Here is a 24583-nt window from a genome sequence, read left to right as displayed (position 1 = left end):
GGGGGGTCATGACTAATTCGAAATCCATGTTTGTGAATGATCTGTTCACAGTTTGTTTCTTCCAAAGTTCATTCCCCCTCCCCCCCATCATGTTCTCCAATTATTTGTTTCACTGTTCTGGATGTTCTTTGATGCTTTGTCTCTCCATGTGAGAGGCAGATAATTTGACCACCCGTGATGTTTACATTTCTTCAGAAGCCAATGGCTCTAACAGTGGCTGTGCACAGTAAGTGGTATTTGTGTTCGGTTTTATAATATTTGAATTTTAGACTTTAAAAAACCCTGATACATTATGAAGCGTTGATGAGCCCTCAGGTAGGACTTCACTATTACAGTCTAGCCAGTCTGGTAGTGAGTACCAAATACAGGAGCTTAATACTGCAAAATAGGTTATGTAGGTATCACAAACAGATAATTGGCAACAGGGATTTTTTTTAATTTATTGGGTTTTCTGAATAAATTGGGGGCAGGTGGGAGAGGGAATAAGGGCTGGCATTTTGATGCCAACCACAATGCAGCAAAAGCTAAACTAAACTTACATGCATGAGGAATACCATCCCGTTATGAACACCTGCCTGGAATCACCCACTGTAGTTGAGAAGATAAAATTAGATCATAGGACATAAATGTGAAAAATTAAGAAGTGAAGGAGTTATGACCCCCATGAGCAATATGTGTAAAAACTGGAGGTGAATATATGGGTGGCACACTCATGGTGATATGACAGCTAGGGCTCCTTTGAGCCCACAGCCATCTGCCCTCAAGCCTGAGAGGACCCTGCACAAAAAAGCACTACCTCCTATTGGTTAAAGAATCATATTAGCTTATGCTATTTTCCCCTTCAAAATTCCAGTCCCCTTCAGTACATTAGAGGGGGCAAAAGCTGTATGCTGCTCACGTCTTATTGTCCTCCCACGTTCCCATGGATAGTTTTTAAATGTTGGCATTATCCTCTGCTGAACAGTCAATTGTACAACAGCCATATTGAAAATAAGCTATTTTAAATGTGCTAAAGCTAAAAAACCCAACAACGCTGGGATCGTTAGAGCTGGAAGAAAAGATGTGTATTCTGTGTTCTGTGAATCAAAATAGGATGCATTTTCCAAGGCTGTTCATTTTATTACACTGGCTTTCTTCTCTGTGGGTGTGTGAGCAGTTACTGACAACAGGCTAAAAAATGGCTTTCTTCTGCCATTTTAACAAATATTTTTCATCATTTGTGCACTCTGCTTTCTCTCAGTGAAGCTGTACTTCCGAGAAAAGCTTTCAGGACTGTGGAATCAATCACCCTTTCTATGCAGCGCAGAACAATTTTAGGTCTCCTTTATTGGAGCAACCACACTCATTTCAGCCTGGGGTGAGGAGAAAGTGTCTATTGTACCAACAGAGGGGGGGGGCATTGTTCAAACAAGGCAAGTGGCGGGGTACTTACCACATCATGTTTGTATGGGACTGTAAATTGTGTACTTGCTATTTCAGATTTTTTGAGCATCTTAGTGGACTCTTTGACGGTGCCCAGCCAGGTCTCCACACCAGATAGTGTAGTCTTTGCCAACCTGGTACCCTCCAGATGTTTTGGGCTAAAGCTCTCATCAGCCTCAGCCACATGCTATAGTCCAAAACATCTGGAGGGCACCAGGTTGGCAAAGGCTGAGATAGTGCCCAGCGTTGCAACCAGGCTCCTGGCCTTTCATTTTTTTGGAAAATCTAGAGGGGAGGTAGCTGTTCTGGGGGGGCAAGGATGATTGATTTCTTTCCCAGACCAAAACCAGCACTCAACTGCAGGTAGAAACTGTGTTCTACCGAGTCATGTGCAGATGTGTTGCACTTTAACATTTTTTAAAGTAGTTTTTCCCCCCCACAAAAAAATAAGCATGGCATGCTGATTTGAGGAACTATGAAAACCAAATTGAGAATTTGCTCCTATCTCAGTAGAAAAATGGCAGGTGAAGATGTTGGACTTTTGGGAACTGGCCGACCTGTCTGGAAGAATGTGCGACCAGAATGAAGAGGAGCATCAGGAAGATTGGAAGAAATTTAAAGAATATGCAGCCAAATATTGTAAAATAAGATGTTAGAAGTTACTTGAAAGTGCCAAACAGGCCTAGGATTAGAATAAGAATAAATTGTAAAAGATTATGGACTAGATTATTAAGAAAAGAGAATTGAAGGAGTTAATTTTATGAGAAATATGATTTTGGAGAACTGTTACAAAGTGATTCAATGAAATTCAGTTAGAGGGGATTCGAGGGAGTCAGTTGACAATGAAAGTTAAATTGAGTTTTAGAAGTAATAAGTCTTTTATTTTTGTTTTATTTCTCTTTAGTACTGTAATGTATTTTCTTTTGTGTGTTTTATATGTTATGTTTGTGATAAATGTGGAAAATTAATTTGAAAATTTGAAAAAAGAGAATTTGCTCCTATATAAGGGTAGAGGGGTGGGGGTTATATGTATTTGTTTTGTGCAATTTTAGTCCACTTTAATTGGGCAAGCCTACATTTCCAGTATACACTTGAATCCTACCCGCAAAATAGTGAATGTGGAGACACCCTCAGTCGATGGAGTACAAGGAGAAAAATAGTCCTTTTTCCTGTCATGAGCATAAGAAATTACATGGCCATTGTGTAGCAGGATAATTACCTAGACACCATCTTCTTTGAGTTTGTCCTTGAGGTCATTGCCATGCAATGTGGCCTTTGTATAGAAAGGTCTATATTATGTAAAAATAGGTCCTAAAAAGCTCTGATTTCATACACAGAACTAAATCTTGGTCTTGCCTCCCTCTAGGCATCCAAGCCACCACAAGCAGAGAAAAGTGGCTTACGGGGTTTTGATGAAAAGGCATATGTCTCCTCAAAGCTGCTGAAGGCCGGAGAAGATCCTTATCGGCAACATGCCTTCAATCAGTTAGAGAGTGACAAGCTCAGCAGCGACCGGCCCATTCGAGACACGAGGCATTACAGGTACTGTATCAGACTGCTGCCGTTTACAAACCATCACCTTGTGCTAGACTATCTTTGCCAATCCTTGAGTCATCTTTCCTGTGAGGAAGACAAAAGTAGTGTTCACAGGTAAAGCTAATAAGTTCCATTTCCCCCTAGCACATGCTTTCCTTTTCTGTTTTGAACATGCAAAGATTATTAAGACCGCATGCAACGCAAAGAACAGGCATTTTAAACATGTAAGCTGGCCATAGTTCCAGCCATGTCTGCAGAACCTAACTGGAAACAAATTGTCTATAGTTTTGTAGAAGTAGGACTTGTTGGCATGGTGCCATGGAGCTGTTCTTGCAACAGCAGGGTCTCTCCTGCCTACCCTGGACGGTTGGTGCGTAGGGCAGGCTGCAGTGAGATTGCGGTTGAGAATTTAAGTGTTTCCCAGAACCCCTTCACTTTCTGGGAAATGGTATATAATGAGTTAAAGAAAATGCTGAAATATAGCTTTGTAAAGAAACCAGAAACCTTCTTACTAGGAATAACTAAAAATGAAATAAATAAGAGGGACTGTAAACTCTTTCAGTACGCAATAACAGCAGCGAGAATATTGATGGCCCAAAAATGGAAACAAGAAGAACTACTGACTTTGGAAGAATGGAGAACAAAACTAACAGACTATGCAGAACTGGACAAATTAACTGGAAAAATTAGACTTCAAAGAGACCATAAGTTTCTAGAGGACTGGGGAAAATTCAGAGAATATTTGAAAACTGTATGTGAGGAACATACAACGCTAGTGTGTTTTAAAGAAGCTTTGTGAAAAAATAAGGAATATTGCAAGAATGTAAATGAGGACAGAAAAATTTTATTTAAAGACGATACTATAATTAAGGAATGTGAAGATAGAAATTTAACTACGGATGATTGTCAGAGGAGTTGAGGGAGGTTCAATAAGTCAAAATATGTGATGTGAAAATTTGTATGATTGGAGATATTATGGAAAAATTTAATAAAAAATTATTATAAAAAAGAGAGAATTTAAGTGTTTCAGCCTGTATGTGGAGGGTGCAAAACAAACTGCTTGGGATACCCAGAAGATGAACTCCTTGCATTTGTAGCTGCCCCGACTGTAAGACCTTAACTGGAGATGCCTCTCTAGGTTCCTCCACCTCCTGAAGTGAGGTAGGTGGTTTCAAAGGAAGAGGAGGGTCTTATTGAGGGTGGTTCCTTGCTTATGGAATACTCTCCCCAGGGATTTGCCTCGCACCAGGTTTTTCTCCACCAGGTGAATACCTTTATCTTCTCCCAGATGGTTAACATTTCATGCTTTTAGCTCTAAGAACTATTTTGTCATCTCTTGTTGGTTTGAAGTGCTAATTACTGATTTCATGCTATTGTGTGGTTTTATGCTGATTTTGATTAACTTTGTGTCGCTGTTGCTTTTTCATATTGATTGTTTTTAGTACTGTTTTGCTTAGACCAGCACAGTGGATAAGTTGCTTTTAAATGTTAATTATTCTTCATGAAATGCTGCAGCAGGCTAATGCTTTTACATGTAATTGCCACTTTTGGAACAAGCCAGGACCCTAAACTAGGGTTTGGAACTGGGTTAGACTGTTGGCTGGTAACCCTTAGTTTCCTAGTTAAGACAAAAGTAGAAACTATGGCTTCTTGGTTTAATTGATCAGCCTGTGAAAAGAGGAGTGAAGGGGCTTTATGCACAGGCAACAAGCTCATTCATACCTCGGCTTATTAAACTGAGATATGAGTGCTGTGTTTTCAATTCAGTTGCTGCATGAGGCATCTGAGCTGGATACTGATATTGATTTTTAAAATATGGATTTTTGTTCATTCTTTCACAAATTTTGCTTTAGGACATTCATTATATGACCAGTTAGAAGAAAATCAGAAATACGTGAAAAAATCTATGTACACTCACGTCCGCCCCACTTCAGCCAAAGAGAGCAATTTCTGAGAATGGAAACATGAGTACCAATATGAGTCTTCATTATTGCTGTTTTGAAGCTACTGCTCACAATCCTGTTTTAAACCTGTAGACACCAGATTATTGTCGATTTCCCCACTGTGTTCTGTGTATATTCTTCCATTTCTCCATCGTACCTCACTGCCGTTTCTCACATTTCTCCATGCATTATGCATTCACAAACAGAAACTAAGTACAAGCCTTGATTTCCATACCCTTTCTAAATACCTTGCAAGTCGTTGCAAGACTGGACTGTTGAAGATTGGACCGGCAGCTGTACAAAAGAGCTGAAGGACTGAATATTCCCCCATCCATCCGCAGATAATTCGAGGCATTGCTATCTCCGCTGAATTGTAAGCTAAAGAATGATGTTAGAGGAAAGCATCTCAGCATTTACCAGTTCACAGTTATTTAAGTGCATCAGGAGATAAGATTATTTGAAAGAGATGAGGTGGCAGATAAGACTCTGAGGCTTTGGACTGTAGATTACTTTTATTATCAGCAGGCTACTGTTCAAAGCAATTGAGTTGGCAGGTCTATCTAGCATAAAGCCAAGAGCAGGATATGAATACTTCAACAATTCAGGCCCCCATTTGCAACATACATTTACAGCACTATTATACCACAGTCATGGCTTCCCACACAGAAACCTTGGAGCTGTAGTTTGTTAAGGGTGCCAACACCCCTATTTTCCTAACAGAACTATAAATACCAGAGTGGTCCTCTGAGTGGTCCTCAGGGAACTGAGAATTGTAGCTCTCTGGTAGGAATAGGGGTCTCCTAACAGCACCCTTCATGGACTAGTTCCCAGGATTCTTTGAGGGAAGCCATGACTTTTTAAAGTGGTATGATACTGTGTTAAATATACAATGCAGATGGGGTCTTGAGATAGCTGATAAATACCTGGAGACCATACATATGAAATCTGAGTGTTTTGTTAGTGTCTTCACAAAATTATCGTTGCCTCCTCCCCCCCCCCATGGAACACAAAATTCAAAGTTGCGAAGGTAAAAAGAAAAAAAAAGAAAAAGTCAGCTGTTCCCTACAACTTGAGATCGTGGTTGTGAGTCCTGGAAGAACCTTGCAGGCCTTTTTCTACCCAACCTGTGAGGGGAGGGCCCTGACTGACTCCAGCTACAAAAGCTGAGGCTGCTGAACTGAATATTGGACTAGGGTATTGTTTAGCGGGGTTTGGGGGGGGGTTGTTGCTGTTGTTGATAAAAAAATTTACCTTTATTTTAGATCTTATGATTTAAGTGAAATTGATTTCATTGTGCTTTTTTAATGTTTTGTATATGACTATTAAGTGTGGATGTGCTATGTAAATGCCATGTTTACCTGAAAATGCCTGGTTTACCTGCAACCAAGCTAGGTATATGCTGTATTGCCCAGGCCAAGCTGCTGGATTCAGGTCATTAGAGTGCTTTCATAGGCATGCGTGAAAATCCCCTTAACTGCCGATTATTATAATACCATTATTCTTTATCCTGCCCTTCCTCCACGAAGCTCAGTGTGATGCACATCATTCTGCTTTTCAATGTATCCTCCTCACAACTCTGTGAGGTAGGCAAGGCAGAGAAATGGTAACTGGCTCATGGTCACACAAGGAATGTCCTGACTGAGCCCAATACCCTGAGTGCTAGAACAGCACTCAAACCACTAGATCACACCACTGGCTCTTACGTGTTTAAGAGGCTTTATACTGTATAGCACTTTATAACATGTACAACACACTATCAAGAAGGTCAGTATTATATCCCCCACACTGAGGATGAACTGTAATATTTATTTGGATATTCAGATACAGCAGTACCTTGGTTTAGGAACAGTCCTGTTTACAAACTATTCGGTTTACGAACTCCACAAAACCGGAAGTAATGTCCCGGTTTGCGAACTTTACCTCGGTCTAAGAATGGACGCCGAATGGTGGAAGGGCACCGGCGGCAGGAGGCCTCATTAGGGAAAGCACGCCTCGGTTTAAGAACGGTTGAGGTTTAAGAACAGACTTCCGGAACGGATTAAGTTTGTAAATTGAGGTACCACTGTACTGCTTTTTATTAAAAACAAACAAACCACAAAGCCATATAGAGTACTATACCATGCACTAGCTTTGGATTGGAAATGCAAGCTCCACTATTTGCAGTACTTAAATCAGCAAACAATCAGATAAAACCTATTTTACAAGGAAATGTAACACTAAAAAGTAGTCATGAACAATCAATACCAGGACAGAAGAGAAAACCAGAACATCAGCTGAAACTGCTCCAAGTATCTTCAGGGACACTGCCCTCAGATAGACAGTTTTGCCGGTATGACTGTACTTGCTTACTGATAGCCCCCAACAAAAAACACCCACACACTGGCAACAACAGGCTACCTGCCCCTGCGGCAGACCCAGATGTTCGGATATAGATATCGATCTGGCCCTTGATCGATAGAGCCGCGACTTCAGACAGCTTTACGATCCCAATCAATCACTTATAGCGGTCCGGCACGCTTCCTCCCAAGCTGCGCAATAACTCCTGCTGTCTCTTCTCAATCACGGCTTTTAGCAGAGTAGAACACAGCGTGTAAAGCAGTCTTGCTCCTTGTAAGCACACATAGACAGATTTGTCTATTTACAGCTCTTTATTAAAACATTACAGCATCAAAGTCCAGGGCTTCTTTCAGCCATGTCTCTCTCACAGATACACAGAGAGAAGTGAAAGTACAGGGAAAAACTCCTCCTCCTTAGCTTCTAAAAGCTTCTGTCTCCTCCCAGCTTCTAACAGCTGACGTCGGAATGTGACGCACACTCAGAACAACTTAACCAGTTAAGTTCTGAACACTCACACCCCCCCTTGCGTTGGATTCCGACTGCACCTGTGGAACATCCTCAGCAAAACTCTGTGAGATCAATGCCTTCCCCAATGCCTTGCGCCCTCTCTTGGCGTCCCTTTTAGGCAACTGTGGAACCACCTCACAACTCTCAGAATCGCACTGTGCGAAACTTACCCACGCACCTGTGGCCTGGTACCTCTCTGGTGGGATACCCTTAGTTGTGCGACTGGACCTCCTAGGCACAAACTCAGGTGTTTCCTCTGACTCACTTTGATCAGCAGGTGTGTCCTCTGCATCATGGGACTCTCCTTCTGACTTAAAGCGTCTTCGAATCCTCTCCATTACACTCACAGGAGAACTAGGCTCACTTTTGGGCTGTCTCTTAACAACTTGTGGAGATGCCCTATCCTGCTCCTGACCCTGGTCAGTGACCTGGTCGTCATCAGCAGCCTCAGCCCCTTCTTCCGCCTCATCAGAACTGTCTTCTGGATCAGAGAGACATTCTGAGAGAACATCACGCCTGACAGGAGTCTTTGACTTTACCTCCTCCTCTAAGAACTCAGCGTGTTTACTGATCAGCACCTTACTCTGATCACCTGACGGGTAAGCAAACCGCCATGCACGGGCTTCTGGCTCATACCCACAGAAGATCATTTTCTGGACTTTGGCTCCATCTGGCCCTTGCAAAGCCTTAGGCAAAGAGACAAGCGCAGGAGTCCCAAAAGTCCGCAGAAAGTGAACCTGGGGTTTTCGGCCATTTAACAAAGAGAACGGTGTGTCACCTACCAGTGAGTTGTAGACACGATTCCAGGTGAATGACACAGCCCTAGTAGCCTCCAACCAAAACTCAGGAGGTAACCTGGCTTCTTTCAGCATCACCTGTGCAGCCTTAACCAGAGCTCCACTTCTCAGCTCTGCCACCCCCCCTTGCTGGGGTGAAATAACTGTTTGTCGTATCCCTCTCTTCTGAAAGAACTTCTGCAAAGCAGAACCAGTGTACTCAGCATTTCTGTCACTGATGATCGCTTGAACCCTGGTGGAGAACCTCTGTTCCACCCCCTCAATCCAGCTCTTGATCAGCTGTGCTGCATCCTCCCTGGATTTGAGACCGTGAGTCCAGGAATTCTGCGAGAAATCATCCAGAAAAGTTAGCAGAAACCTGGCCCCCCCTAGACTTGGTTCCTTGACAGGACCGGACAAATCTATGTGTACCAGCTCAAAAGGTTTGGTGGCTACACGTTCCACCTTTGGGTAACTGCACCCTCTCACCTTTGCCTGCTTGCAAGTGTCACAATTAATGGCACTTTGACAATTTCTAATTTTACAACCTGTAACAACCTCAGGTAACACCTGCAAATCCTCTAAAGGATTGTGAATCGTTCTCTGATGCCATACGCATGCACATGTAACATTATGAGCGGGAACTGTAGTACGCTGGTTGGGAACTGTAGCACGCGACGCTTGTGCTTTCTCAACCTTCCCCTCACCCCCAAGAGACGTTTTAAGAACGAAAAGATCATTCTGTTCCTTCCGCACTTTGGCCAGTAACCTCCCCTCTCTGGAGATTGTGCAGACATCATTTTCAAAACAAACTTTGAACCCCTTACTTAACAAATAAGGCACAGATAACAAACAATGATGAATCTCTGGAACAATACAAAAATCCACCGTCTCCTGTAAAACACAAAGATAGGCATTAGTGCACTTGGAAACTCTAGTTTTCTGTCCATTCGCGAACTTAATAGTCTGTCCCTTCGGAACTGCCGTGCAATTCCACCTCTCGACTGCAGGGGTCTCTGGAACCATGTTGCGGTTAGCTGCAGAGTCAATTACAAAGGCCATCTCGGAATTTTCCACTCGGCCGTCTTCAAACACTGCCATACTCGCAGAAACCTGATAAGACTCTTCCTGTTGTTTACCACGACCACCTGGCTCAGTTCCACGCCTGCCTGTCTTCCCAGGCCTGTTGCCATGGAAACCCGCCTGATTCCCATGGGAAAAGTCTTTGCAAACATCCTGCATCGGCTCTCTGCTCCGGTGGGGGCAACTGCCACGCCGACGTTGAACTCCAGTGGAAAAACACTGCCCGGGGCTCCTCCCAGCTGGCCTGGCCTTCCTCCTTCTGGAACGGTGCCTCCCACCAGCCTGGCCCCCCCTGAAGCTCCTCTCTGCTTCAGCACAAAGGGAAAGTCCTTTAAACTCGCCTTTGGAACTCTTCGCCCCCCCGATCTGCTCACTAGCGCTCCTAGAGGCCAAGACATCGGGAACAGGGCCTGCCAGTCCAGCTTCTCCAGGACTCAGTCCATCACACAGACGTGTAGAAGCACTACAACAGCTCCCCAACACTGTCTCAGCCCCCATTGGGCTTTCTGGGCATCCTTCAGCCTCTCCTGGGCTTCGGCCTTCTGCTGACGCCTCACACAAGCCCTTCAGCAAATTCCAGGCAGCCCACGCTGTCGTTATGCCCTCCAAATGAGGCCTCAGTGATACATCAACGCATGCTCTGAGCACTTCTAGCTCTTGCTGCAGCCTCTGGCTATCTTCAGCCAACACAGCCCCACAGCTTGCTTCACCTGCTCCAGCTGCTGGCCGGCTAAGGGGTGGTGTCTTAGGCTCCCACTGGTTTGCTTCCCAGACGCCTTCAACCAAGAACAGTCCCCTTATTTTTCTGGACCACGTTGCCCAACTCTTTAGAGTTAGAGGCTCCACCGGTATATTCTGGCTTTCAGCCATCTTCTCCCGTTCTCCCAAGGTGCCCCAAGCTGTACTTACTCCGTACCAGCTGCTTGGCTCTCCCTTCCGTGGAGAAACGTTATCGGCTGCGTCCCAGCCTCCAGCTCTTAGCTGCTTTTTAGCTCCAGCTCTCTGTGTCAGAAGCTCTCACTGCCTCTCGGAAGCAGGCAATTAATCATTCTTGCTCTCCGGCACCCAGTCAGCTCCCGTTGGCCTCCGACGGCCCCTCAGCCTCAGAACGCTAACTTCAAAAACATTCCTGAGGCTCACAGTGACTGCTTTACGAGCGTTGGCTGACCTTCCATAACCTGATCGGATATAGATATCGATCTGGCCCTTGATCGATAGAGCCGCGACTTCAGACAGCTTTACGATCCCAATCAATCACTTACAGCGGTCCGGCACGCTTCCTCCCAAGCTGCGCAATAACTCCTGCTGTCTCTTCTCAATCACGGCTTTTAGCAGAGTAGAACACAGCGTGTAAAGCAGTCTTGCTCCTTGTAAGCACACATAGACAGATTTGTCTATTTACAGCTCTTTATTAAAACATTACAGCATCAAAGTCCAGGGCTTCTTTCAGCCATGTCTCTCTCACAGATACACAGAGAGAAGTGAAAGTACAGGGAAAAACTCCTCCTCCTTAGCTTCTAAAAGCTTCTGTCTCCTCCCAGCTTCTAACAGCTGACGTCGGAATGTGACGCACACTCAGAACAACTTAACCAGTTAAGTTCTGAACACTCACAGATGCCAACTTTGTCCACACGCAACACTATTACAGGATCTAATAATGCTATTCACAACAATAATAAGGGTTTAAGCATTCGCCTCCTCATCTTCCCATGTGAAACTCACACACCAGTGGTGTAGTGTGGGGGGTGCAGGGGGGGCCGGCCGCACCGGGCGCAACATCTGGGGGTTAGGGTTAGGGGGCGCAAATCCACGGGTTAGGGGGTGCAAATTACTTGCCTTGCCCCGGGTGCTGACAACCCACGCTACGCCACTGTCACACACACACACACACACTCATCTAAATTCTACATAGAACAAACAGACCAGTATTTATGCAAAATAATAAACAGATACTAATCTGACACCAGACATGGTAATATTCAAAAGCTAGTGGGGGCACTTTTCAGCCTCCAATGACACCTGCAATTTCCCTTAAAGTAGCAAAGGACCTTCAGGAGGGGGGCAGCAATGCAAAACTGCAGAATTAACAATGCATCAAGTGGTTCAGTGCTATAACTTGTGGAGTGAACCAAGACAAATGATTTTTAGCACATTACATATGTTAATTGGCTTACCAATGCCAGGATATCTGTATTATTAGCAACTGTTAATTGTGTAATTATCACTGTCTGTCTGTACTCTCTCTGTTGTTTATGATCCACAAACAGCCTCCACCCCACTATGTGTGTGTGTGTGTGTGTGTGTGTGTGTAATATGCCTGTAATTCAAGATAACACTTCATGCCTATGCTGAAGTGGACTAAGTGGATTATAGTTCATGAAAGCTTATACCATAATAAATTTGTTAGTCCTTAAGGTGCCACAAGACTTACTATGAGGGCTATCCCTCTGGAAAATAAAAATGCCTGTCATTTCTCTATATCATGTGGCCTTAATAGCATTTAAACAAACAGCAGAAAAAGAAAATGTGAATTAGTGCAATGATATACATAATGTGTCTTGTGCCTGATTCCACTTACCCTTCATCAGAGTGTCTTTTTATGCTTAGAAATTGCAGTAATAGGCCACTGTCACAGTAATAAAATGCTGCGTTAAAAAATAGTTGTCACTTAGAGCGGCCATAAAACAATAGCAATGAACATTGGGATAAAAAATAGTAGCAGTTTAGTGATAGCCATAAACCAATACTAATAAATGCTAGAGCAATATATAGTTCAAATAAGTCCTGGGCAGAACAGCTATCTTTCCCAGCTCCTGGGGAAAAGAAACTGTAAAAGTAGCCCTGATTGGCCAAATATATACCTTTGTCACACCCCTATTCCTTTGCAATGCCCCCTCTATGTCTTCTCTTTTGCTGTACCATGCTCCAAAAATCCCCTATTCTGAAGTCTCCTGGCCTTTCATGTTTCAGCACTTTATCTTATGGAATCCGTCCTTCAAGTTGGGTCTGTGACATCTGTTGGCGCCCTTCGTCTTGCTCTGCCAATGCCCACTTCTCCCCTATGTCTTCATCTGTGTTTTAGTAGAGTGTTTTCACAAACAATGCTAAAAGCAGCTGTTGGTCTCAATGGCCTGATTCATGTGTCACATTGAACCATAGCTTAAAACAAACTATAGTTTAATGAGAATGTGCAGTGGGCTGGTGCTACCACACCAGCAAGCCAGAGTCACTTTGTTGTGTCACCTGAACCTGGGCTTATGATTGCTCTCTCTCAAACAAACGATTAATGGTAGCCACAGTTTGTTCTTGGTTGACTGCTTATGGGTTTGTTTGTTTTTGGAAGAAACAAACTATGAGTCGGGTTCAGACAACAGAAGCCAGACTCTGGTTGTTTTGCCTGTGGTGCAGTAACTGTACGGGAGGAATGCCGCATGAACTTTTTAACAGTGTGTACTAACACACTGCTAATTTACGTTAAGCCATTTATATGCAAAATGGGCTTTTGTTAACATAAACCGCAAAGTGAAACAGACCCGCTTGTACATTAAATGTGCATTCTATAATGTAGCTTTTAAAATTGACGTATGAACTGCAATTTTGACTGGTTTGAAGATCATTTACATATTAAAAAATTGCCTTTTGTTATTTTTCGCTAAAAATAACAAGCCCCCCCATTTTTTTTTAGTAAAAAAAAATTCAGGGGAAACTTCATCTTGAAACTGGTTTTGGAGCTATTTGCAGAGTAATAGCTGAAACGAATGGAAATCGGTTATTGTTTTTGGTTTGATTTTATATGTTGTGGTCTTGTTTGTGAACTGCCTTGAGACCTCCAGGTATAGGACGGTGTATAAATTGAACTAATAATAATAATAATGTCAACAACCCATGTGGTGTGGGGCTGGTCTGGACGGTGCTCTGTACCACTAGCACCACTATGTGACTCCCACCAATAAAAGCTTGGAACCTCCCCTTCTCCGTAATTATGGCCGATTCATAGACATCCTGCCACATCATCCTATCAGCTGCTGCTGGGCCTTGTAGGAATCAACAGTGCAGCTGCTTTTATAGAGCCATAGATTGCCATAGATTTCCCTCTCCCAGCCCTTTGGAGAGAGCGTGAAGCAGATTCCAAAAGGATGTGTTGATACCAACTTTTTTTTGTTAGTGCTGTTTGAAACCAACATGCTTGTTAACTGGTGTTACTGGCAGTTATAATCCGATGGATACTAAGTACCGCTGTCAGCACTGCCAGCATGTGATGAATTGCACTCCCGTAATAAAAGAAGCTATATGGGGAAAAGGTTGGCAGGGCACCAAAATTCCGTTATCGGCTGTTTGGTAAAGATGTGCATGAGATTTTGTGAGCTTGGCAGCGGTTTGGGGAGTTTTACTTTCCTAGCAAATCCCCCATTTCATCACATGCTGTTTCTCTCTGTTTGTTACAGGTGTGCCTCTGTGCACTACGGTGCCGACCTGCCAGCAACCAGCATCATTATCACTTTCCATAATGAGGCTCGTTCCACCTTGCTCCGCACAGTGAAAAGGTAAGGCATGCTTTTAGCTCCGACGGGACTTGAGGTTTCAGCCCTAAACAAACCTGCTTGGAAGTAAATCAGCGAGGCTTACTCCAGAGTAAGAAGAGTTAAATCTGTCCTGCAAAACTGCAGTCCCAAGTGTATTTAGTGGGAAGAAAATCCCACTGGGCTCAGTGGGGCTTATGCCCAAGTAACTTTTTTGCAATCTAGCTGTTTAGCTCATTTGATAGTAAAAAAAAAAGCACCTGAACCTCTATTTGGATAAATCTGCAGGCCATTTGCTCACTGGATGCTTGGTGATGGGAGTCAATCCATATTGCCTGCTACATCCACAACCATCTCTTTCATAAACTGTGGTTCTGCTTGCATAATCACAGCATTGGTATCAATGTGTTAGAGACTCGGGGCCAAAAATTGGTTTTGTTTTTGTTTAAACCAACTCCCAACAATATACCTGCATCCCATTCCCTTTTAAAACTCATTTAAAGTCCCCCAAACTGTAATCATTGGCTGTCACCACCATTCCAAATAGGCTGTCATAAGAACTTTGGGTTGTCCCAGTTTTTTTGTAGAGACCAGATTGTATGTTCATCAGTCATGTATAGGACATATCTATGAAGGCTCACAGACTGAAATCCCCCAATGCAATAGATTAAAGTAGACAAGGGCTGAAAAGCTGAAGTCAGTGCAAAGAAGGAGCAAGTGAGGAACCTGCAGCCTTCACTCCTTTTCCTGTTTTTTCATAGACTACCATTTATTAAGCCAGGAGAAGTTTTCAATTAGCAATAATTGAACCTCGGATTAACCTCATTGGCTACGAAAGTGCCTGAGCCAATATCTTATATGACTGCAATATACAAGTTATAACTGGGCAAAGCATGAATGATGACATGTACTTGAGCAGGGACACAATATACTTCTGCCCTGTAACAAAGTAACTTAACACTTCAACATACGGTATGAAATTCCAGAATAGATAGCTTTTCTACCCGACAACTCTTTAGATATTTGAGAAATTCCCCAGGGTAATTCAGGGCACTTATTGGGCATCAAACAGCAGATGGAGAGGTGGTAGTGATGGGGAGAGGTATTTTGGTGTGAGAGTTGAACTGGGAGCTTCTTCATGCAGTGCATATACTCTGGCACATGATGATAATAATAATAATAATAATAATAATAATAATAATAATAATAATAATAATAATAATATTGCCATCCATCTGTCTCAAGAGACAATGGAGGAGTGTGCCTCTCGAGTGAAGCCAGACTGTTGGACAGTTACAGCGCTTGCTGTGGCTGTAGAGGCCGATATGGGAGAGACAAGTTTTGTTGCAGCCGGGGCAAATGAAGGTGTCTGGTTGTGCTGCTGCAGATGCACCATGGCGTTTCTTCTTTCTGCGCTCCTCCTGGTGGTCATTCCTCCTCTGGTCACTGTCTCCAGGCACTGCAGCCGTAATGATGACAATAGTAATGATAATATAACTCAAAAGGCACTGAGAATGGAAGGTTTTTATCTGGTGCTGAAAGATGGTCGGTGCTGGCCCCAGCTGAACCATAATGTGTGGGTATTGTGCAGCCGGGGTGCCATTGCTGAGAAGGTGATCCTTACAAGCCACAGTCCTTATGCGTTCCTGTACAAATTACAGTTAAAAACAGGAGTCACACCCCAATGTTCTGCTTTCTATTTTAACTCCCTCTTTCTAGTTTTGTTTCAATATTATTGCATTAGTATATATATTTTTAATAGAGACATCACCTTGCCAACAAAGGTCCGTATAGTAAAAGCCATGGTTTTCCCAGTAGTGATGTATGGAAGTGAGAGCTGGACCATAAAAAAGGCTGATCGCCAAAGAATTGATGCTTTTGAATTATGGTGCTGGAGGAGACTCTTGAGAGTCCCATGGACTGCAAGAAGATCAAACCTCTCCATTCTGAAGGAAATCAGCCCTGAGTGCTCACTGGAAGGACAGATCCTGAAGCTGAGGCTCCAATACTTTGGCCACCTCATGAGAAGAGAAGACTCCCTGGAAAAGACCCTGATGTTGGGAAAGATGGAGGGCACAAGAAGAAGGGGACGACGGAGGAAGAGATGGCTGGACAGTGTTCTCGAAGCTACCAGCATGAGTCTGACCAAATTGTGGGAGGCAGTGGAAGACAGGAGTGCCTGGTGTGCTCTAGTCCATGGGGTCACGAAGAGTCGGACATGACTAAACGACTAAACAACAACAATATTTTTTAATGTAATAAAGAAAAAAGTCAGCTGAAAAACTTTTCTCAGGAGGAGGGATTTGTGAGAAAGCAGCAACCAATCAGGGCTGGGTGCAGCCGGTTTCTGCTGCAAACTAGCAGACCTTGTGTCTGCCTGCCTAGTCTCCATCAGGTCACATAGCCCTGAATAGGGTTCAGGCATGTGTGACATATCCAATTTTTAATATATATTCTTTTCATGCATCCTTGGCTTGGCTGCTTCTGGTTTTCTTTTTGCCGCAAATAAACATTTCCAATGACCATTTCCCCCAATATCTTTCCGGGCTAAAGAATGCAGCAAGACTGTTTACTCTTGGGGGTTGTTGTTGTTTCCTGAGAAAATGTCCTCTGCTCCCTTTGAGATATTAAACTTTTGCTAAAAGTGTCCTTTAAGCCGTCTTCCAGGTCAGAGAAATGCTTTCTCTGTGGACACAGAGGTGGGGAAAGGGGGAGGGAGAGAGAAAGGGAGAGTGTATCTCAGCTGGAAGGCAGCTGAGAGCACCTCTGGCAGTGATGCATTATTCATTGGGACTATTTTCCCTCACTCCAGGTCTTAGGGTCTTGCAGAAAACTGCTTTGTGAATAAATAAGAGGTTCTTTCAAGTGCATCCTGGCTGGGCTTCATGAATGCAAGGATGCTTTTGCGCACTGGAGAAAACAGAACAAATCTTTTGCAAGGCAGTATTGGTCTTGGGGAGGCTGCCCCTGGGGAGCATAAAACTTTTGCTCTGAACAATAGGCAGTTAGGCCGGCAGGACAGACCCACAATCTTTATGTGCCCCCCCCAGCAGTAAAACAATCAAATTCAATAACTAGCCATTCAATAACTGCCTCAAAATAAAGCCAGCCTTTGAAGCAGGGGCAGCGACAGCACACACCAGCTGAATAGCTGCTTAGTTCCCAGCAAAGATGGCTGAACTATTTTTGGGTTCAGCAGTGCAATGCAGGAGCTATACAATATATTGCCCATCTAAGCGCTTCCTTTCCAAAATGACAGCTGCCAGGTCTCAAGTATTCCTGGATGACTGTTGTTTCGGGGCCATTTCCGCAGGTCAGGAAGGCTGAAGCTTGGAGCGTTGATGAGAGCTGTTGCTTTATCAAGGGTAGGGCTGCCATATGTCCAGACATTACCTGGATTTCAAAGGCAGAATTGACATCCAGAAGGGATTTCCAAATGGCAGCACTTTGTCCTGGATCTTAGGCAAGTCAATCGAAAAATCACTTTTGTGTGGTGGTTTTTTTTAAAAAGCTCCTGGTTTTTACTTTTTGAAATATGGCAACTCTAATCAAGGGAGCAACTCAAATGGTAAGCCTGTATAGGAGCTGCGGATTCCACCCTTTCTTGGGTCTCAATCACAGAGCAACGCCATGGGCTGGGAACTTCAAAACTCTGAAGTACATGCATTTCTCACCATCTCTTCTGCTTCTCTAGCCCTTGAGGGAGATGAGGGGAGTTCTAAGAGCCAGCCAGAAGCTCAGGCAGCCGGTGTAAGAATCATCATAGCTGGGGCAGGAATATCAGGTTTGATGGTACTTCAGGATCACTGCAGGGTGGAGATCTGCTGGAGGGTCCAGCTCTCTTTGCTCTTCATCTGAGGAGACCTTAGGTTTGAGGCAAGGGCAGGGATAAATCCTGATAATTTTTTATTCTTTCATAGCACACCTAAACCTGACTGCAATTCCGACTAGAAATGGTTTCTTATCTCTAATTCCAACTAGGAATGGGCTAGAAATGAAGGGAGTCATAATTCCTTCCCATTCTAGAGATTCTTTCCCCTAATCCTGCCCCTGAATGAATGAGGGTTGGTTGTTAAGAGTTGGGGTCGGGAGAGGCATTCTGCCAGTCACATTATTTTGAAATCTCTGGAGCTAAACCACAGCATTCAAAACAGGTTCTAGGATTAAGACCTTGTGAATCTTGACTCCTATTAAATTCCCATTGTCTTCTTACTTATAGCTCCAAGTCTTTGCTCATGGTGATAAAGTGTAAATCGTGGCTATGCTACACTCAAGGGTAAAGTATAAGGCTAGCAGGCAATCATCCATGAAGTCATATATCTCCTGGACTTTGCATTATCTGAATCAGAGGAATGGTTGGAGTTGACCTTCAGCAAAATGTTACGGTTAAGGTTATGACTGAAGCAGGGATGGTATGGGCTTGCAATGGCAACCAGAAGGCTGACAATCAGTGCTGGAAGGTAGTAAAAGCTTCCCTAGCACCTGGCTCATTTCCAGGCCCAGGTCAACCATTAAAGCCCTTCATAGCTTGATTCTTCAGTATCTGAAAGATATTCTGTTCAAAGACCCCAAGATCTTCAAACGAAGCCTGTCTCTTAAGTGCTCCCCCATGGTGACATTTAGTGAGCAGTGAACTGTAGAGTGCCCCATCAGAGACCCACCTCAGAATCTTTTTGATACCAGGCGAATAGGCATTTTTGTTTTCCCTCAGTGATTTCATTAACAAAGAAATAGTGGCCTAGTCTTTCCACATATTGCTGCCATTCTTCTGTTTCTGGATTGAATCCCTTAATTCTCCTATAGGATATCTGATTTTTCCCCCTTGTTGCCATGGTTCTAAATTGATGTATAAGACCAGGTTAATAAATTTTAAGACCCAGAAAAAGAGGCAACAGCCTCTTGATGAACAGTTTAGCACACAACTGGATAGGAAAATGAAAGTAACCACAAGAACAAGCTAAATTGTAGCGTCTTGAGATAATGCTAAGCTCTATCATTACCCATTACTACACCCAGGCTTTTAAAGATCCTTAAAAAAAAAATCGGTATAACGTTATGGTTTGAGAATGGTTGCTTTCGTTCTGTGGAACTTATCTCTTGGCTTTCTGTATTAGCTGATTGTTGCTGTGATGTTTTAATCTCTAGACCCTCTTCCTTGGAATAGTTATTTTTTATAGTTGCTTTATTTCCTGCTTTATTGATTCTTGATTTATTGAAACTGTGATTTTTAATGATTTATTTTGTACGTCACCCAGAAAACTATTGTTGGGCGCTTGATGAATGGAGTAAATAAATCAATAGATTGTGGTTCAGAATTTATCTGGTTAAATTCCCCTGGTGTGTGTCACCTGCTGACGTCAGCTCGAAGCTGGGCGGAGACAGAAGCTTTTAGAAGCTAAGAAGGAGGAGTTTTTCCCTGTACTTTCACTTCCCTCTGTGTATCTGTGAGGGAGACATGGCTGAAAGAAGCCCTGGACTTTGTTTGCTGTAATGTTTTAATAAAGAGCTGTAAATAGACGAACCTGTCTATGTGTGCTTACAAGAAGCAAGACTGCTTTACACGCTGTGTTCAACTCTGCTAAGCCGTGACCTGAAGGGAGCAACAGTGGCGCAGCTGTGAAGAAGTGTGCCGGACCCGTTATAAACCGCTGTAGGTGATTGATGCGGATCGTAAAGCTGTCCCCGGTCGCGGCCCCATCGATAAGGGAAGATCGATAGATATCCGAACAGTGGTGTGTCTGTGGTGCAGCTGGGGCCGAAAGCAAAGGCGCCAATTGGCCAATGAGGAAGGCAGCTCTGAGAATGGTCAGTCATCAAATCCTTATGAGAAGGTGCTGCAGGGACACAAAAGCCTGCGGCCTGTTTGATACATTTCCTGTGGAGTAGTGCGATAGTCACTGTCCCATCATTCTCCTACAAAACGCATGCAGTGTTTTTAACTTTCACCAGTCTGTTTAGGTCTGCCCTAATTATATAGGTAAAGGTTGTAGAAATATAATTATCAGGAGCGCTGTGAGAACAATCACAAGATGCCAGCTGCTGTGCTACATTGAGTAATGCATGAAACATGCCAGCTAATCTTGAGGATAGGTTCAAACATGCCAATTGAGATGATATAGAGCCCAACCTTCCCCATCATTGGGATGTTTGGCAACTCCCATCAGCCCCAGCCAGCATAGTCAGGTATGATGGATGTCACAAGCCAAGAACATCTGGAGGGAGCCCTCTGTGACATCCTGCCAGGGTTTGCCCCATTGCTGGGTTCATTAGGATGTCAGTGAGAGGCAGCACCTAGTAGTGAAGTCAACACTGCCTGGCAGCCCAACTTGTGGAATGAACCATGGGTGCTGGCCAGAACTCTTATCCTTACACCCACAGCCTGATTCCTTCCTACTTTTTCTGAAGGTCTTTGGGCAACCATCACCACCCGAGTGGAAGTGGTGGTGCTCAGATATCAGACTCCAACCAGGAAATAACTGAGTCTGAATCTGCTCAGAGGACCTTATATCCTGCATATCTTGAAGAGGATACATATCCCCAAGCCCAATGCCCTGAAGGGAGCACTGTTGTGGTTTTAGCCAGGGCTGTCTCTATCCAGGGGTGCAAGGGCTGCAGGGCACCTGGGCGCCGAATTCTGGCGGGCACCAGATGCCCGCTGCTGAAGTCACCTAAGCTCTTACCACCACCACCTCAGAGAATGAGCAACAGCTGCCATCGCCGCTCCCCACGGTGGCGCCCCTGACCTGGCTGCCACTGCCAAGAGACCCGGCTGGGAGAGGAGGACAAGGAAGGAGTGTGGGGAAAAGCAGCGGCAGTGCCAGTGGCAGCATCTGCAGCGGCGGGGAGCTGGTAGGCAGCGGCGGGAAGGCATGTGTGGTGGAGCTGGATAGGCCACTGCTGCAGTGCTCCTGCAGAATGGAGCGGGCAACGGGCAGCTCCCGCAGAGAAGGACAAGGCGGCAGCAGGGGCTGTTGCCACCTCTCGCAGCTGCGGCAGCATCTCAGGCTAAGCCTGAGTTGGGCTCAGCGGCAAAGCTAGAGCAGCCGCTGGCGCTGCAGAGACCTTGGGAGAAGCTGTGACTGGAGGAGCGGGAGGAGGAAAAGGAAGCGAAGTGAGTGAGCAAGAGCATCGAGTGGGCACTCAAGGAACAGAAAAGGGAATACAAGCAGACACACTGCCATGGTGGTGTGCGGGGCCGGCCAGAGTCCCATCTCAGCCTCTCCCTTCCCTGCCCCACAGAGCCCGCCTGCTGGGAAGTGGTGGCTCCCTCACCCACCCGTCCAACAGACGGACCCTTCAGGCTGGCAAAGGCGCTGTAACCCCTCCCCTGGCACCGGGGGGGGGGGTTAGCTCCACCAGCTGTGTGTGCACTCCTTTCCCACCCAGGGAACCCGTCGCCCACCACGGTGCAGGCTTCCCTCCCTCCTTCCAGTGTGCCCTAAATTTGGGGGCACTGGGCGAATCTTTGCACCCCGGTGCTGCATATGCTAAAGATGGCCCTGGTTTAGTCCTATTTACATTAGAGCTCCACCAGTGTGAAGTAACAAATGAGAACCAATAAGACCTTTTTTTTTGTTTCATCATAATTGTTTTTCTATTTTTCATTTACACGGAAACCGTGGAACACAATTTGCTTCTGATGAGCCTCTCCCCATGGACCCCATAACATCCTCTCATGGCAAAAGGGGCCGTACCACCTGACATTTCATGTGGGGAAATAGTTTCTGGCATGCTATTTTGTTTCTGTGGGGGCTAATTCCTCCGTACCACTGCACTGTGCATATTTGAATGAAACCATGAGTCCATGGTGCTCATGTATACTTTAGCAGTTTGTGCCTTTTTCATGAGACCAGCAAGAAACAGAAAGTTCCCTTTAGCTCAGGTTCACTTGTTATTCTTGGTTTGCTGATAGAAATAGAAACAATAACAACTCTGGCTTAATTTTCAAGGTGCTTGAGGTAAGCCATGTATCTCAATAAAATGGATCTGAATGCACTAGGCTGGGCATGAATTATTACTGTGAGTATAATTGCTGCTGCCTTCGCCTACACAGCCGGAGTCCATACCACTAAGTAATTACTGTAAAGTGCTGTGGGGTATCTGAAGTATGAAAAGGGCTGCTCTGTTCCAACTATTGGTTTCTTGCAAGCCTGCACAGGACCACAGCAAAATCAGGCAAGAGGGAGGTGATGCTGTAAAAATTGTGCTGCCTGCCTATTTTGCAGTGGCCGGTCACCCTCTTCTGATGCCATTCTGCTTTCCTTCCAAAAGTGCAGCAGGTGGATTTGGCCTTCTGTGACAATTAGGGGCTGATTTGATTTTGATTAATCAGCCATTCGAGTAGCACCTGTTGAAAATTATATGTAATTAAATTGTTATAGATGATTACAGAGTTGTTTTCCAAAACAGAAGTTTAATTTCACTTTGGGGAATGGCAGCGATGAAGAAGTCCGATTGACGAGTTAACGTTAAGGCCAAAAATCTATAAAACCGGCTAATGAGTTTCTATGCCTGAGTTGTGGCTTGATGCCCCATGAGGCTCCTATTTCAAAGATGATGAGATCCCAACCAGTCTGTTTGAAATCTGGGGGCAATTGGGAAGTCTGAAAATAAACTTCCAGGCGGAGCTGGTGTAGCATTGCGGTTAAGACTCCAGAGGCCTTGTTTTGAATCTCACTTCTGCTGCAATGAATGGTGAATGGTCAAAGGAATAGAAAAGTTGTACTCTGTCTCACAATATGGGGATAATAATTATGACCTTTAAAAAAACTGTCCTTGTAAGGGATTGAGCTGTTTAAAGTGCGATCCCTCAGAAAGTTTTTAATCCAATCAGAGATGGTAGAAGAAAGGTCCAGGTCCATCAGTTGCCTCAGGCCTTGCCTAAGCTAGGATAAAGGATGCAGGGAGAGGAGCACCAGGTAGAGCATGGAGTGAGCATGAAGCCTAAAGAGAGAGAAACTAGCATTGGGATGGGGTGGGACTGGCCGGGGATGAAGCCTCATTGCTGATGAGTGGCCAGTATGTGGGGCAATTAGTTTGAAGCAGTGCAAGCACCAAAGAACTGGAGGTTGCGTGAAAGAAATGTACTACAGACATGATGGGAGACAGCAGGGAGCAAAGGCTTGGTGGGGAAGGCAGGCCACCTATGACTGCAATACAGGAGATCCAGCAGTGACCAAGGACCTGTCTTCTTGGATTGGACAAATGAATGGGAATGGTGATCAGTCTCACAATACTGGCATGTAGTATAGACCAGGGGTTCCCAATTCATGGTCCACGGATCACAAACCTCGTTGAAGGGGGCCCTGGCATGTTAGTGAAGAACACTTACAATTTGAATTTTCGTGGGATTCTACGGAACTCAAATGTAATTCAATAAAATACAGTATAAGAAATAAAAGAAATAATGAAGTGCAATTGAAAATCAAAGCATCTAGCACAAGGCATGGCAGTAGCTACAATAGGCAGAAAAATCATGCAGCGGTTTGCCAAAGCCTTGGGAATCTTCAGGTGGCCCATGGCAGGGGTGGGGTGAGGGGAAGCTATTACTATTGGGGAATGTTGTTGTTGTGAATTGTTTTTAATATTGTTTGTAATGTTGTAACCCACTCTGGGACCTTATATAAATTAACAACAACATTGGTGGTTGATGTTAAAACATTAACATCATTAGACATTTAAAAAAATCCCCACTGCTTTGAGAACACAAATTGAGGTTTTAGGCTTATCATAAACTGGTCCAAAAAACAACAACACACCCCAAAAGAAGATCCAATAGTGTATTAGCATTTTGTCACTCACTTTCATACCAACAGTGCAAATACAATTTGGTCTAAATGTACAGATTGACAAACGACAAACTTGTGAATTGAGATTGGTAAAAACAGGGAGGCCAACAGTAGCCAGAGCCCATGACAGACGGAAGCAGTTCTAGGTTTGTCCCCATGCTGATCCTCATTTAGTTCTGCAAGGCAGTGCTGAGACCCAGGAGGAGGTGGCTGACAGCCAGTGGCACCCCTGGGCAGATTGCAGGTAAGAAGACAGACATGTGGGCATTCACTGAGGGCAGACTGAGGTTGGTGGGGCAGCGCCCCATTCGCCCAAATAGGCCAGCTTCCATTTCCATGGAAACAACAGGCCGCCTTATCCTGATGAGCTGCAGTCTGGTGGGGAGGAAAAAATACAATTCCAGAACCTTGAGTGGAAAATGTGGTTTGAAAGTCTGGCTATTAATTGCCTTTTATCTCTAGGTGCATATAAACAACACAGTCATTGATTTGTGCAATCGTTGGCACACATCATGCAGGAAGCAAGTACCAAGGGCTGTCAACCATTGAATATCTATTATGATCCAAGTTTAATGAATTGCATAGTGAACATAATCCACAGTTCAGGCAAAAGAGGTTGCAATTTAAATAGCTATGTTGATATGTGACTAAATGTAGAACTTGGGGGAACT

At 44.4% G+C, this 24583-nt stretch overlaps 1 protein-coding gene across 2 annotated transcripts in view; it reads left to right on the top strand.

The window, feature by feature from the left end:
- The window catches only part of GALNT16 (polypeptide N-acetylgalactosaminyltransferase 16), a 145324-nt gene that overhangs the window by 75470 nt on the left and 45271 nt on the right, over positions 1–24583 (top strand). For both annotated transcript variants that reach the window (XR_014172027.1, XM_081926360.1), the window contains exons 2-3: positions 2789–2964; positions 14050–14148. Coding sequence is in view for 1 of the 2 variants with exons in the window: in XM_081926360.1 (XP_081782486.1) it covers positions 2789–2964; positions 14050–14148 (275 nt within the window). In the remaining variant the exon portion in view is untranslated. The remainder of the gene's footprint in view (positions 1–2788; positions 2965–14049; positions 14149–24583) is intronic.

This window comes from Podarcis melisellensis, assembly GCF_964234715.1.
Source record: "Podarcis melisellensis genome assembly, chromosome: 1".
NCBI classification, from domain to species: Eukaryota; Metazoa; Chordata; class Lepidosauria; order Squamata; family Lacertidae; genus Podarcis; species Podarcis melisellensis.
This window is presented reverse-complemented; position numbering and strand designations above follow the sequence as displayed.